Source organism: Leuciscus leuciscus (assembly GCF_965113295.1).
Source record: "Leuciscus leuciscus genome assembly, chromosome: 7".
Classification (NCBI taxonomy): domain Eukaryota; kingdom Metazoa; phylum Chordata; class Actinopteri; order Cypriniformes; family Leuciscidae; genus Leuciscus; species Leuciscus leuciscus.
Window position 1 is genome coordinate 33,493,397 of NC_138731.1, and position 16,169 is coordinate 33,509,565.

The 16,169-nt window shown below is 34.2% G+C and overlaps 2 protein-coding genes and 2 long non-coding RNA genes across 7 annotated transcripts; 2 read left to right on the forward strand and 2 right to left on the reverse strand.

Annotated features, from left to right (window-relative positions):
• The first annotated feature begins 6 nt into the window (after positions 1–6).
• LOC309502881 lies at positions 7–3,267 on the forward strand. The gene is made up of 2 exons (XR_014207423.1): positions 7–306; positions 1,508–3,267. It is a non-coding gene; the product is annotated as an uncharacterized lncRNA (long non-coding RNA).
• p2ry8 (P2Y receptor family member 8) lies at positions 2,699–7,487 on the reverse strand. The gene is made up of 3 exons (XM_082175457.1): positions 7,471–7,487; positions 7,208–7,312; positions 2,699–4,522 (listed from the first exon to the last, which is right to left on the reverse strand). The coding sequence occupies exons 2-3, from the start codon at positions 7,217–7,219 to the stop codon at positions 3,482–3,484; spliced, it is 1,053 nt and encodes a 350-aa protein (XP_082031583.1). The 5' UTR covers positions 7,220–7,312; positions 7,471–7,487; the 3' UTR covers positions 2,699–3,481.
• Positions 4,529–11,136, forward strand: LOC309502879. Its single transcript, XR_014207421.1, has 2 exons — positions 4,529–7,005; positions 10,203–11,136. It is a non-coding gene; the product is annotated as an uncharacterized lncRNA (long non-coding RNA).
• On the reverse strand, positions 8,775–16,149 carry upf3a (UPF3A regulator of nonsense mediated mRNA decay). 4 transcript variants are annotated; one of them, XM_082175452.1, is made up of 11 exons: positions 15,694–16,148; positions 14,759–14,865; positions 14,563–14,669; positions 14,272–14,370; positions 14,051–14,161; positions 13,550–13,605; positions 13,308–13,466; positions 13,069–13,202; positions 12,128–12,416; positions 11,751–11,828; positions 8,775–9,935 (listed from the first exon to the last, which is right to left on the reverse strand). In XM_082175452.1, exons 1-11 carry the CDS (start codon positions 15,832–15,834, stop codon positions 9,771–9,773), a joined length of 1,446 nt encoding a protein of 481 aa, XP_082031578.1. In that variant the 5' UTR covers positions 15,835–16,148; the 3' UTR covers positions 8,775–9,770. The 4 variants fall into 4 exon arrangements, with proteins under 4 accessions (XP_082031578.1, XP_082031579.1, XP_082031580.1 ...); XM_082175453.1 differs by having other exon boundaries at positions 12,128–12,413; positions 15,694–16,147; XM_082175454.1 differs by lacking the exon at positions 11,751–11,828 and having other exon boundaries at positions 15,694–16,149.
• Positions 16,150–16,169: the final 20 nt, after the last annotated feature.

The following is a 16,169-nucleotide window of genomic DNA, read 5'->3' on the forward strand; positions in this document are numbered from 1 at the left end:
GTAAAAACGTCACTCATAATAAAGAGAGTTTGGAAACATTGCTTTTAAATCAGCTGCAGCAGTATCATGCCAAAAGACGCAAATGTTATATAAAATGTTACACCAAAACTTATATATATTAGTAATTGTGTTTTAATAATCAGTTATGCCTATTAGTGAAAAGTTCATCAACCTAATGCTATTTACTGTTACAAAGAAACGAAGCAACTTGGCGCGTTCTGACGTGCGGTCCTACGCGTCGCATTCAATTCGAATTGACTCTCGAAACTAGTTTCAAGAAGCTTTTTGGAATGGTAAGATGACGAGGCTTTATATGGCAAGCCGTTTTAACATTTAATCATTTTAACCGACTAGTCTCTATTTTCATGCTACTAGTACTTATTTTTTAGATACTACTAGTATCTATTCCATTAAGTACTAGTACTTATTCATTAGCTACTAGTGCTTATTCTTTAGGTACTAGTGCCTATTCTTTAGATACTAGTAGCCTACTTATTCATTAGATACTAGTACTTATTCATTAGATACTAGTACCTATTAAATAGATACTAGTACTTATTCATTAGATACTAGTACTTATTCATTAGATACTAGTTCTTATTTATTAGGTACTAGTACTTATTCATTAGATACTAGTTCTTATTTATTAGATACTAGTACTTATTCATTAGTTACTAGTACTTATTATTAGATACTAGTACTTATTCATTAGATACTAGTACCTATTAAATAGATACTAGTACTTATTAATTAGATACTAGTACTTATTCCAATAGTGACTAGTAATTATTCTTTTGTTACTAGTAACAAATAAAAAAATTTGCCATTGAATTCTATGGGGATCTGTCATTTCTGACTAGTAGCCTATGTATTCCAATTGTGACTAGTAGGTATTTATTAGATACTAGTAGTTATTCTTTAGATACTAGTACTTATTCATTAGATACTAGTACCTATTAATTAGATACTAGTACGAATTAATTAGCTACTAGTACTTATTCAATAGATACTAGTACCTATTTATTAGATACTAGTATTTATTCCAAATGTTACTAGTAAGATTTTTAATTTTACTAGTAAGATTTTTAATTTAACTCTCCAGTGGCCGTTCTGACTAGTCATAACATAAGACGGGTAAAAAAGCAGTTGTGACTAGTAAAATAAAAAATCTTACTAGTAACATTCGGAATAAATACTAGTATCTTAAATAGGTACTAGTATCTATTGAATAAGTACTAGTAGCTAATTTATAAGTACTAGTATCTAATGAATAAGTACTAGTATCTAAAGAAAAAGTACTAGTATCTATTGAATAAGTACTAGTATCTAATGAATAAGTTCTAGTATCTAAAGAATAGGCACTAGTACCTAAAGAATAAGCACTAGTAGCTAATGAATAAGTACTAGTACTTAATGGAATAGATAGTATCTAAAAAATAAGTACTAGTAGCATGAAAATAGAGACTAGTCGGTTTAAATGATTAAATGTTAAAACGGCTTGCCATAGGCTTTACTTTTTAAATGTTGGGGAGAGTGGATTTGGCTAGCCAGTAGGAGTAACGTTAGTGGGTGTCATTCTACATGGCAAATAAAATTTAAAGCTAAAAACACCTTTTTCCAGATCTAAACGTGTAAACATGTTGTAAATGATTTTTCTCAAGACTACTAAATTATGAAATAAAATTTTTTTCTCAAAATGGTAGCTGTGGGGTCATATGAGACAGTTGATAAGCCTCCAAACTCAAGACAAATTATAAGAATTACATTTCTTATAATAATCTAAAAAAAATGATGTCACTGCATTGAAGTAGGCCTACTGAATAATGAACCTTGTCATTGCTGGTTCATGGAAATAAAATACATTTTCTTTTAAAAAAAAGTTAGAAAAGTTAATTTTCTTTAAAAGAAAAACATAATGTGCAACAGATTAAGACATTTATATGGGACAATGCATTATTGTTCAGTTTTTTGTAAAACACATTTATGTATTTTATTTAGAATTCAAATGACTGTTATTCATCAATGAATTCCCCAATCAATGACTTGCTCATTGTTATGACAGCTTACCCCTAACATTCTACCAACCCTTTTCATATTTCAAAAGTAAAATTGCTTTGCCTCTATGATATAGATGCAGACGCACACACACTTTTGCTTTTATCTTCTGTCTCATTGTCTAAAAGACAAATTAAGCAAACACTTACTCCACTCTGCCCTACGTCTCTGTAGGTAACTCTATAGTTTGATTTAGGCCTATTTTAATATATGTATCTCCTGTGGAATATGCTTTCTTTCTCGCTCTCTCTTGAACCATAATCTCACCTGTCTAAGCACACTTTGAAGTGGTATTTGCAACCTGCTTTATTTCCTTTTTGTGCATTGCCCTGGGCAATTGCAATAGCATTGAGTTATTGTACAACTGTATAATTCACATCAATATAATTCACATATCAATGACATTACAGTACTGATTTCCCAGAAGCCTTGTACTCATTTGTTTTACTTTTTAAAAGTTGTTCCATACATGCAATAGTTCCCAGCTTAAAAGGAACTGAAAAAAAATCTTGACCTCTCTGTGACACGCTCTGCAGGGCATGTAGCCGAACAACTGAAAATAGACATTAGGTGATCGTAACACGGATTTTGTTGAATAGTCCATATGTAATCTTTAATCGTAGAATGACAATAGATGCAAATTATTTACTCAAATGTATTTATTAAATTTAACTTTACATAATAAATGCCCCATATGACATTGTATACTTTATGTATATAGAAAAATATAGAAAAAAATGTTTCATTATGCCCAGCAATACAAACAAATACAAAACAGGTAACTAAGCAATACAATTTTAATAATGCATGCACATTATAAACAGCTTAAGTAAAATAAATATTGAAGCACCATGGCTCAATTATGAAAAAAAAAACAATTCAAATAACTACACATTTCACAGTATAAAAATAATTCATAAATCAGCGATATGTCAAAAATAGCTGCCAAAAGCAGTGAGATATGAAACTACTGAAGTTGATGCATAAGTTTAACCACACAGCATTGTATGAAGAATATGGAAACTTTTTTGGTAAGAGGATCTTGGATGTCTGATACCAAAAAAGAAAGCAAAAAAGAAAGATAAACAATATCATGCGCCCTAAATGCATGTGAGCAGCATGCTTTTCCTCAGCTGCTCAGTCAGGAAATCAACACAGAACAAAAGGGAAACACTACAAAACAACAAAAAGAAAACAAAATATGGGAAGTGGTTTGAATTTGAATTAAATAGATTCTTATAAACGCTAAAACACTGCGTCAGAGCCGTGGCCTAGTGGTTTGCGCTTCCTTGTGCTCTGACACATTTAACAACAGTGCGAGTTTGAATCATGACATTTTCTGATTCTAATGACATTTCCCCCATAATCTTCTCTCCTCCAACATAAAAAGTAGCAGAGACCAAAAGTAATAAAAAAAAAAAATTGGTCATTCTTCATTTGCATTGTACGTTGAACGTCCAGAGAAAAAGCTTTCTCTGTGACCCTCAATCATTTGAGTCTCACCACCAGTGCTGAGAGTCTGCAACCTCAGAATTTGCCTTAGCTTCCGACGAAACTCTTTAGATGCAAAATAATAAATAAATGGATCTACGCAACTATTAATGCAGCTAAGAGACAGCGAGAGTTTGTAGTAGATATAAAGAGATTTGTCAAAGTACAGCCTTGAGATTGAGTGGGCCAGGAGCAATATGTTATTGGGAGCAAAGCAAAAGATGAACACAAACAAGACAATGCACGCCAGGCGCACAGCACGGCCTTTCTGTTGACTATTGGTCTTTCTGATAAGGACACGGATGATGTTAACATAGCAATACACCGTTATGATGAACGGACAGAGGAAGAGGATGATGAACATGCCGAATAAGAATCCCGCCCAGTGAGCGACGCTAGGGAGCATGTCCTTCTTCAATATGTCAAAACATGTGGTAATATTGCGCTCATGTACATAATATGTCAGGTTTGTTTTTTCCAGAGGGCTCAGAATGGCAAGGACCAGCAGCCACATCAGTATACAGGCAATTATTGCAAATGCTTTCTTCTCCCTCCTCTCTCTGAAGCGCATCGGTTTCACAATCCCCAGGTAGCGGTCGGCACTAATAGCAGTCATGGATAAAATGGAGCAGTACATGTTGGCGTAGAATACCACAGTCAGTACATTGCACATGCCCGTGCCCAAAGTCCAGTTGTAGCCTTGCATTTGGTACATAATCTGAAAGGGGAGCACAGTGCCCAGTATCAGGTCAGTGAGGGTGAGGTTGATCATGAAGATGATGGAGGGGGTTTTCGGAGAGGTGCGCATCAGCAGCAGAAACAGAGACATGCCGTTACCGCTGAGGTTGGCCAGAGTCACAATGACATAGACGGCTGACACAATATCACTGGCTAATTTGTTGTCAAACATGGCCAAGGTGGCATTGTCCATTTTGACGATGTCCGGTTGCGAACCATTCATGATTGCCTTCTCCACCTGTTGGAAAAGGTTGAAGAGACAAGAAGAATACACTTACCATAAACTTTATCACTTACACCACAAATTGTGTGATAAACATCTGCATTGTTGGTATTCTGGCTGACACGAACAAGCCGATAAATGTACAATATTAAAATGAAATTAAAACTAAAATCTTTTTTTTAAATAAATGCAATTTTATTTGTTGTAGTTGTACTATGAGCGCTTGATTTAAGATTATTTTTATACATTATAATGCATAATAATTTACATCTAGTTTTTACATAAAGTTGTATAATCTATATGTAAATGATATTATAATTTATGAATTGCAATACAAATAAAATTAATAATAATAACAGTGATAATATTTAATACAAATATAACAATAATTAAAAAGAAATATAATGTTTATTATAATTGACATAAACAATGTTGCTTAATTTATCATTTAATTTATAAATAATTCAAATAAATATTTTATTTTAGTATAACTTGCCTAAGACATTGTAACGTGTTGCTGAAAACACACACATTTGAGATATACCTCTGATGCTTACCTCTCGCATACATTTGAGTTCAGTGAACAGGAAGTGTGAGGCCATGTTATAGGCTTTCCAAACGTGCTACTTCAGCAAGTACGCACATGTACACACATATGACCAACAAATCACTGCCTATTGTAAGTCTCTGCTGTTTCACAAATGTTAACTGAAATGATTCACACGGACAGTCTCGAGCAAGGGACTTTTTTCGTGTTATTTCAAAGGAAGTGAAAAATTGTTTGATTGCCGCAGCGTGTGCCAGCATCAGATTTGGCATAGTCATTACAGCTTTAGTGTGGCTGTCTAGCACAGATTGAAATTGTATGGGTGGGCTGTTGACGTAAAATAATCTTTCGGAAACCGTGTCCCCTTTTCTTGAAAGGATTTTCATAGATGTAATAAGCCTTTTTTTTTAGGTCATGATGCCAACTAAAGGGTACGCCACCTTTCTGCAAACCTAAAGGGTAAATAGTGACTAAAATGTGTTCCCAGGTCTGTTTATAAAACCCTATGCTCTGAGTTTTTTATTTTCTGATCTATCATTTTATAATTTTGTACAACCTAAATGAGCAGACTTAAAGGGATGGTTGAACCAAAAAAAGAAAGAAATTCAGTCATCATTTATTCATTCTTGTAAAACAAGCGGTCTTTCTTTCTATTGCATAACACAAAGAAAGATATTACAAAGGCTGTTGGGTGTCTAAACAACATCGAACCCTATTAACATTCAATTTATGGACGAAAAAAGCACTGATGTTCTATTGTGTTTCTCAGAAGAAAGTAAGTTTGGAACAACATGATGGTTAGTAAATGATGACAGAATTATTTTTATTTATTTTGTGAAATACCCCTTTAACTGAACCATTGTTCATTACCTAGATCGATCGTTTGTTTGCTGTTGTTTAGATTTTAGATTTTCCTGCTAAACCAGCTACACTCTGTACTTGAATGCCATCATTTACAAAGTGATTTATATGGGTGTTTCTGTCTTTAAGTAATAAGCAAGTTTTAAGTAAAAGGTTTGCACAAGGGCTCAAAACACCTGAATGTACTGCATGTCATTTTGGATTTGGAATTACAAAAACGCAGCAACATTTATGGGTATAATGGGAAAATGTATAACCTTATAACCTATGATCACACTTTCATGTTTTTTTGCAGTGAAACCACGCCTGTGTGAAGAAAACAACCTACATGCAGAACCTTCAAAGTAGGTTAAAACCATGTCTAGTTTTCACACTTTTTACTTTTGTGAATAATAGTTTGCATGGTAGGTTTATTTTTTTAAACAAATTTCCTTACAGACACAAACGTCTGGGCTACAAAAAAAGCATGAACATTTCCACAGTAGCCACAGTTATTGGCCAGAAAAATGATATTACTAATGTTAAAAACATGTGTTGCCCCAATAATGATGCCTGTTATCATAATAAATGTGGTAAGTTGTCTCAATGTAATCTTTAAGATTGTCAGCGAAATTTAAAGTTAACAAACACAAATTCATAAAACAGCAAGAATGTTAAAAGTAACATAAAAATGTCCATTAAAACATTTTGATATGGAGAACAGAACTCAACCAAATTATTATGATTCCATATTTTACACTGTTAAAAAAAACACTACTGGATCAGAGTAAAATGTCAGTTCTCAGAGTACTTTCTCATAACCCGTGAAGTGTTACACCAACATGACTCATCTACTAGTCAAAACTATAAAAGGCTCTCTGTGTGAAATGATGTTGATAGTATGAGATCAGTGAGTTTATACATGCTATCAGTTACTACATTTTTAACGTTACATTTGCTGTTATTTGTAGCAATAGGAGATTCATTTGCAACTCAATACTTTCAAAATACTTGTCAAATCTGGAGGAATTACGGACTGAGATTTTATGCGATCATCCGTCTAGCGAACGGTCACACAGTTCTGACTCAACAAGAGCAGCAAAACATTCAGGTAACAATGAATCAGTTCTAACTAACAGCAGAGCACATCCACAAAATGTACGATTTTACTAAAATCAAAATAGACAATGATCTTGTAAGGAAAGCCACGTAAAGTCCCTGCTATTATCAGAGCGACTCAAAGTGTGAAGTATACTGGCACATGTTTAGGAAATACATCATTTTAAAAAGCAATTTCAGGCTTATGTACATACCTTAAGAAGCATGTGCGACTTCTCTCTTGTGTTGATGGCAGTTAATCTTCGGGCATGACTGTTAGACTCAGGAAACTTCTTGACGAGAGGAAGTACGCCGCCTGACTACTCATTTAGATCAAAATAGTAAGCTTAAGAGTTACACATGTGAAATTTAACAACATATTTCATTTCAAAATATCATAAATTGATCATTTAAAACATTTACAAGAATATTGCATACAGATATTTCATTATCAAAGTTCTAACATCTATTCATTTACCAGTTTACAAACAAAACTGAATTTATAGCATCCAGAGGAAGTTCCTCTAATGTCATGCTGGTTTTACACAGTTTCTCTTTCTCAATAATGATGTGTGTCTTTGAATGTTTTATTGATTTGGATTTTTAAATGACTGCGAACTCGAAGCTGAAATTGATGTGGGAGGATGTGGTGAAAGGCAATACGCCACATAAACCAGTAAAAATAAAGGCACACACCTTTCCTTACGCCAAGCTAATGTAGTCTTGAGGGCTCCCACCCCAAACAAACAGTGAAATGAACATTTTACTTTTGGGATATGCCAAATTTTTATTAGTGAACTTGTAGATGCATTACTAGAAACCTCAGTGTTTCATTGGCCAGGCCTGTAAAATCTGGTGTGTATATATATTTATATATATGTGCTTCTCTGTTATACTGTATGTAAAAAAAAAAAAAAGAAGGAAACTACAGTGAAGAAACTCGTTCAGGGGGTTTTGTCTCTGTCATACCTATGATCTTGTTTCCTGTTTGCTTTGTGAGCTCTACTTTTATATTGGTTATTCATGCACTTATTACATACAACACGTGTTGCCTTGGAGAACGTGGAACTTCTATTTGCTTTATAAAGACTGATTACAGATAACTGCCATTAGTGACATATTGCTTCTGTACAGGATGATTTATCACATCTTCCATCGATACTCTTTCACATTTCACAGAGTGCGAGAAAAGCAGGGGCAATAGGAATGAACAAAACTGGCTAAAAGTAAAATTAGAGGTAAATAGTCATGTCGCAAAAGACACAGGAAAGTCATTATGACTTGCTTTCTCTGTCAGAAAGTGTGGGAACTAAAGTAGTATGAGAAACATGCAAATTCTATTAATTTCTGTCTTCTCAGTGCAAACAGATTCTGGTTTAGAATTGACTCAGAAAGAGCAAACTTAAGCTGCCGAGCTGTTTTGCAAGCGAAAGCAATAAATCTCACAAAGAAATCCAGCCTTGAGAAAAGTTCGTCCTTTAGTATTATTTCAGCTGCATTTAAGTGGAAAAGAGAAACTTTAATTATGGTACAATTTGGTCTATTATCTTAAGAAATATGCCCATATGTAATGCCGTAAAATTATTGATACAGAATTGTATTTTTTTTGTGTGTTAATTTAACTTCTTTAAAATTTCTTTAAAAAAAAAGCTATACATTTTTTAATCAAACTAATTTAAAGTGTAAAAGTCAAAATATAATTTATGAACAAAAGATCCATACAGCTCTTTTAATGTTTTTTTTAAGTCATAAATACAAAATAAAAATAATAAAATTCAAATATTACTTTATATAATCATATATCTTTATTGTACACAAATGATCAATCCATCAAATACAATATCACATTTTTAAAGTATTCTACAGACTTTTTGTTGGACTAACTTATGGAAGTAAAATAATTCAACAAGCTTTTTTGTTTCAAATGCATTTGTCATTATTGTACTTCCATACTAACTAAACAGTAATTCTAAAAACCTGTATTTTTGTATTTAATAACGGACGGGATCTTTAAGTGCAAATCAAAGGTAAGGCAAGTGACCCCATGTAGCCTCCCACCGCTGAATGACTGCAGTTTCTCAAAAACATGCACACTGGTTAGAAATATCACAAAACAACATCTTATTTGACCTAACAGAAAACAGTTTTAACAAATAATTTTGTTCTTCTTGGCCCGCAGGTGAAACGATGCTATGAAATTTGCTATATCCTGTTGTGAGATGAATTTGGTAATGCAGAAAAGCCATAATGTCTATACATCAGGGACAACAGAGGCATCATTCAAAGGCATTACAGTGTGAAAATGTGAAATTAAGAGTTACATGCTTATTCATACAATGTAGCATTTTTATATTCTTAAAGAAAAAATATGTCTCTGTTCCCCATCCCACATTACATTTATTTAAAATACAGATTTCACAACACACACTGATTTTCTTTACTGTAAAATCTCTCTCTCTCTCTTTATATATATATATATATATATTCTCTTGTTTAGTGGAATCAATTTCTTGCACTACAAAAGGCATACAAATCTGATCTCTGTAAATAATGAGGTATTTGTCTCAATGAAGTGGTGTGAATCCTTGATAAGCGTACAGAAGCCGATCATTTTACATTTATGACACTGTTGACTTTGTTTATAAAATATTAAGTGGTGATTTCGATGCACTATACTCACAGGTGACTCAGAAGACAAAAAAACAAGGTTGAAGTTGAAGTGTTCTTCCTATACTGGCATAACTTCTTCCTGTCGTGGGCTTTTTTTTTTTTTTTTTTTTACTCGTCAGCACTCTTTTCTGAGCCTGTACCAATGACTGTCTTGTAGCAAAGTTCTGCTCCGTGATCGGGAGAGATTGGCGAGAAGTCAAAAGCCTTGTTGCCAGAGCCCATGCGCTTGCGGTTTCTAGCCCCAGGTTGATACAGCTGCATTGCTGGTCGGTCCTGTGCCGTGAAATGAGTAAGACAAAAGAGACAAAAGCAATACACTCATATTTCATACCACAAATGCAGAAAACACGGCTTTTTTCATGGCAGGTTATTTAAGAAAGTGCTGTTCATGCATACAGTATAATCAATTTCTTTCCCCGTCTTAATCCCATTTCAGCAAGACAAACAACCAGCTATTGACAGCCCCTCAAAATCCATTTAGTCCATAACAAAAACATTATACTGAATTGTATCTGTTATGCCTTTGTTTGTGTTATACAGTTTCTGTTTACGGTGGTGGTGACGGGGGTGGCACATAAAGCTCAGGCCTAATAACCAGACTACCGTTGCTATCATCACTTCCGGAAATAAGTGTATGGTAAGTCACTTTAGATAAAAGCATCGGCTAAATGACTACTTACTAAAGGTATAAACAGAATCCAGCATGTAAGCATTTCAGTGTGCTTACAATGTGCAAGATCTTAAGTATTCTTCTATATACATTTAGGATTTGTTCCAAAACCAAGCGAAATGCAATTTACTGTCTACATAGGGAGCTGCCTTTTAAGACGACTGTCATAGAACCATATACTTTACAAAATTGTAACACTTTACATATCAGCAACTCAATGCAAAAGGCTAAGGAGACTTGACTTTCAATTCATTTCAATAGAGTTTGGTGATAACATGTTGCTAACTAACAGTGTCAAACTCTAATAAGTATAAAACCACACAAATATTGAGTGGAACAGGAACTTTTTAACCAGATTTAACAATTGTATTGACATTTTTAACTATTTATATATCTATAATATAAATATATATACATTTCTCTCATCTCATTTAAACCAGGAAATAAACTAAAAGTTTAAGGAATTTGAACTATTATAAATTATACATAAAGTGAATACAAAATATTTTAGAATCTGATCTATTTTGGGGTAATTAAGGTGAGGTGAAGTGAGAGAAATGTATATATATTTATATTATTTATATATCTAGAGAGAAATGTATATATATTTATATTATTTATATATCTATAATATAAATATATACATTTCTCTCACCTCACCTCACCTTAATTACCCCAAAATAGATCAGATTCTTAAATATTTTGTATTCACTTTATGCATAATTTATAATAGTTCAAATTCCTTTAAACTTTTAGTTTATTTCCAGGTTTAAATGAGATGTTGAATCTATTTTACAGATTTTTTTTAACTATATTCATAATTAAAAATTCTCTCACCTTGGGCGCCTTCTTGAATGGATTTCCCCCCACGAAACAGAGCAGAAATAAAAAAATAAATTAAATAATTCACGTTTCAATTATTATTATTTTTTTCAGGTTTAAATGAGATGTTGAATCTAATATGTTTTCAACTATAATAATAATAATAATATATAATCGCCATTTATCGTCTGCCATCTTGACTGGATTTTTTTTCCCCTGAGCTTGGCGCAGTGCATTATGGGATAGCCTTTTGCAAAAAAGAGATAAATAAATGAAAGATAAATGTGATGCTCATATTAAATTTGGCCAAAATAAGGACTATTAAAACTTTTGATCCAATTCTACATTGAGGGCATGCATAAAATGCCTTAAAATGCTGCCTACATAGGCAACTCGCTCGGTTTTGGAACAGGGCCGTCGTTTTCAGTTATGTAAGCTCCTTCTATTGGGAAGCGCTCCTCATCTGTTCCATTACAGCATAACCAACATTCTGCTGTCATCAAGTACGCCTGGCACTGTAAGGTGCGAGGCCTCGCAGTATACAGCATGTGAAGCATCCCCTCCCGTGGGTAGAAAGGCTCAAAAACTAGCTGTACCTTTGCTGGCAGAGCCCCTCCTATCTGGTCTGGCCCCTCAGACTGGGAAGTCCTTTTCTCCTGATGCGCTAACACAGACTGAGAGACACGTTGTCTTCCGTCAATAATATTGCCAACAGCCAAATTACAGCTAACTACCTCAACACATCAGTGAAGGCTGCATTGAAACCCCCTGGAGGGAGGCAGATTCGTATTGTATTTCCCACAGACATAATGATGTATAAATCAAGTACAGGTGTGTAAATATTGAATGCATTAGTGGATTCATCTGCTACACAGACCGGACAAACTGATGACAATAACTGTACATAATACCAGAACCAGAGTTGCAAATGGCCTGTGGTTGAGATATTGCTACTCTTTTAGTTTTTATTTACCTTATTGCGAATCCGTTCTTTCCTGCTGCCCATGTCCTCTCTGTCGTCTTTGCCCAGTTTGTCTCCGGTCTCTGGGCAGTAGGAATAGGCATGATGTTGTTCTTTCTTGGCCCTGTCCTGGCAGTAGCCTTTGCCCCATTTGGTCTCCTCCTTGCGTCGCATGAACTTGTCAAACTCGTAGTGATGCCTCTGACGCTTACGTTCCTCGTCTCTGCCGCGATGCTCTTTGTCCCTCTGCCGACGGCCGTGACCTTCCCGCTGCTCCTTGTCACTCTCGATTTGACTCCTACTACGGAAAGCCCACTTAGTGAAATCAACCACCTCAATATGACTTTATAAATAAACGTATATACAGTGGGGTCTTTCTTTTCAGTAACTTTTCAAAGTATACATTTTCATTACTTCATTACATTAAGTTGTAATGAAAAATCTGCTAAATCTGATGATCTTGTTCTCCAGTATGATTTGAGAATTATCTAAAGAGTATCTTGGGCCTTTATGGAAGAAAAAACTTATAACCAAAAATTCACATGATCCTTGACACAAATTTAATTGATTAGTGAACACAGTGCAGATATTTCTTCTTTATTTGAGATCACTTTTTTTTGGTTTCAAAATGTTTCAAAATCCTTAAAGTCGCGATGAAACAAAAGTAGCGGAAAATATTTTAATCCGTATTGTGATGTACATCAGAGTGAAATATTTTAATAAAAAAAGAAACAAATGTCATCAGATGTTGATTGGATGGATTCAGATCTCAATGCCAACTTGCAGTCAATCGGAAGATTTGACATTTTAATAATAAGATCATTAAGATGCATTTTGAAAATATATAGACATTTTAAACTTTTTGTTTAGGTTTGAATTACAGTAGATGTTTTAACCTCACTGTATCTTTTGAAGGTAAGCAAGGTGAAAGGTAACTTTTAGGTAGCTCTTACTTATCCTTCGAATCCTTTGACTTAGTGTGTCCTGCCGGCTTTTCCCATCTGTTCTTTTCCATCTCTCCGCTGTCTCCTTTATCTTTCAGTCTGTCTGAGTCCATGTCATCATCTCGGTCACACTTCTTCAAAAGCTAAGCGATTCAAGATCTTATGTAATAACTGGTTTACAGTTCTGTACTGATAACCACAAGTTAGAAGTAATCAGCTTCAGGATGTGATACGGTTTAAAATCATACCTTGATCTTAATCTCTTTTTCAGAGAGTTTCTTCTGCTTTTCGGCCTCCTTCCGCTTTCGTCTCTCTTCCTCTCTGCGTTTCCTCTTCTCCTCTTCTCTTTGCCGCTTCTTTTCCAGCTCTCTCCTTCGCCTCTCCTCTCTTTTTTCCTCTCTTATTCTCTAGAATCGAAAAGAATCATGTATATACAGTACAAAACCGCAGTGAAAAACATGCCGACTGATGGTGCTCATTGAGCCCTTACCTGTTTCTCTAATTTCTTATTTTTGATGTATTCCAACAAGGGTGTCGTCCTTTTGGCTACAAAAAAGTCACACAGAGGGAACATATAGCTTAATTTATAGTCATAAATCATGGAAGAGAAGCATTATGTAGCCATGGATTCCCTCCAAAATGTCTGAATAGTGTTTTTCTGTTAATGAGCAATATAACATATGTGGTTATCCTTAAAATATCCAGCAGATTATTTTTTTAAATCACACAAAAGTTTTAAAATTCACATTTGAACATATGTTCTGTTCTATTTTAAAAAATAAGGTGATTTTCACAACAGACTTTTTTGAAAACCGCTATTTTGAAACACACAGCAATATCATGATTGGACAGCTCTATACTAGAATAACATTTCTCAACATCAAAAAGTGTTCTCATCAAAATGAACTAAGACCAGCTTTGTAATACTTGTCCTGGACATACATTTATCTACACAAATGATAACAGCACTAAACGATTTCCAAAACCATACCTATAAGCTCTCGGGTTTTAGCCTCAATCTCTCCCAGTAGTGTTTCTGGGTTGGCCATGGACTTCTCTTCATCACAAGAGTAGTTTTCCAGAAATCGCCTGTATTCTGGGTCTGAAAAAAGATTGAAGTGTTTAACAAATGTATTAACTTTTCGCCATGTATCAGTAGTCGCTTTAAATGTATATATATTAAAAAAAAATATTATTAAAAATTGTAAATACCTTCTTCAATAGTTCCTGCTTTAGCATCTTTCTTCTTTAACTTTTTCTTGGAAACCTTCTGAAATGGGGCAAATTCTACAACAGCTGGATACTCTTGGCCTAAATAAAAATACAATTAATATATTATAGACCTGTTATGAATTATATTTAACTTAAGTTATTTATTAAACTAAATATAAACCATTTATATTACCACTGTTGTGCTTTTTGTAAAAAGTAAATCTATTATAGTATAAGTGGGATGAACTAGATTGAGAGAGGATAAATATTAAAAAGAGTAAAATGAATCACCTTTATTGTCAATGAATACGTAGCCATCGAAACGATCTCTGAAAATAATGATATCCTCTGGGTTTTTGAAGTTGATGTATGCTCTTGAGAAGAGATGCGGATATAAGCTGCAGAGAATAAATATATAAAAACATGCATATGTATAAGAGTGATAGTGATCATGATCACAGAATATTCATACACAAACCGAATATACCTCTGATCAGCTGGGAAGAACTCAAAATAGTCAAAAGATGGAAGAGGACTCAGATGCTCCTCGAGCTGGTCTTTTGATAGACTGGGTGGCAGTCGGCGTATGACAACCTATATAAAAGAAGCATGTATAAACAAAACTACCAAAAAAATATTAGAAATAAAATTGTAATGACAAAAATGAACATGTATAAAACATTGCAAAAGAGAAAAAAAGAGAGACATTTATCCTAACTGGGACATTTCTCATTTATTTACAATTCTTCACAAATTGTTTTTCTAATTTTATACAGTAGCTTGTTTCTCAGCTTGAGGTTCCTGGTTATCAGAGGCCCCAGGGCTCTGGTCCCATTCAACAGTCCAACATCCCAGTGCATAAATCAATAATCACTATTATGGTGCTTTTCTTTCTTTTTTAAGAAATTAAGAATTCCAGTGCCCATTAATTGCTATTGGATGTTAAAAGAACAAACAGTATATTGTTGAAATTCTCCATATGTGTTCCACATAAGAGAGTGCGATACCTGAGTGTGAGTAAATAATGAATAAATTACAGAATTATCCTTTTACACACACATAGGAGATAATATATAATAAAAGAAATAATATATATATATATATATATATATAGCCTATATAAATGTCTATTTTCAAATGTCTCTATTGCACCACTGATTTGTGTTGTTGTTTTTTCTCCCCAAAATGATGTATGCGTATTATAGCCTACATTCAACGCCTGGATTTTCAAATGTATTCAAAGGGGTAACTAACTGTTTAAGTGTACGAATGCATTTTTGTTTGAAGTGATTGATGCCAGTAGTATATTCGTTTCGACTGGCTCTCCTGTGTCTTCGCTGTCTATGGTGCTGAATCCCGTTCCCTCCATCATCATCATCATCATCACTCTCTCCCAACCTACCAAACAACTGCGCCATTTACCTTGGTGAAGATCTCCTTTTTCTCCTCCTTGTGCTTCGGGTTCACCGCGACGTTGTCCTGCTCCCTCTGACAGTCCCTGAACTGGATCTCGACGCTGCCTCTCTCCCTGCTTCCTGTCCTCTGCTCCTTTTCAGACCTCATATCTCCATTTCGCCCTCTTCGCTGTCCGAAATCCGACAACTCTCGCGGGAATTCACCACCAAATACCGCGAGGCTTGCACGTTGGTGTTTATTCTCTTGTCATTAGAATTAATAGGTTTGTTTGTATACAATAAATTGATAAAACAAAACTATGGAGTCGTGCTACGTTATTTTTATGAATTAAAGCTAAATTGAATATGGTTATAAGGGCAGTAGCATACATTTGGTTAATCTTTTAATTTTAAAAGACACCGACGAGATAGGCCTACTTATTAATATATTATATTGATGTATTATATTATGTTATATACTCAAGTTTTTCAATGTAGTCTATT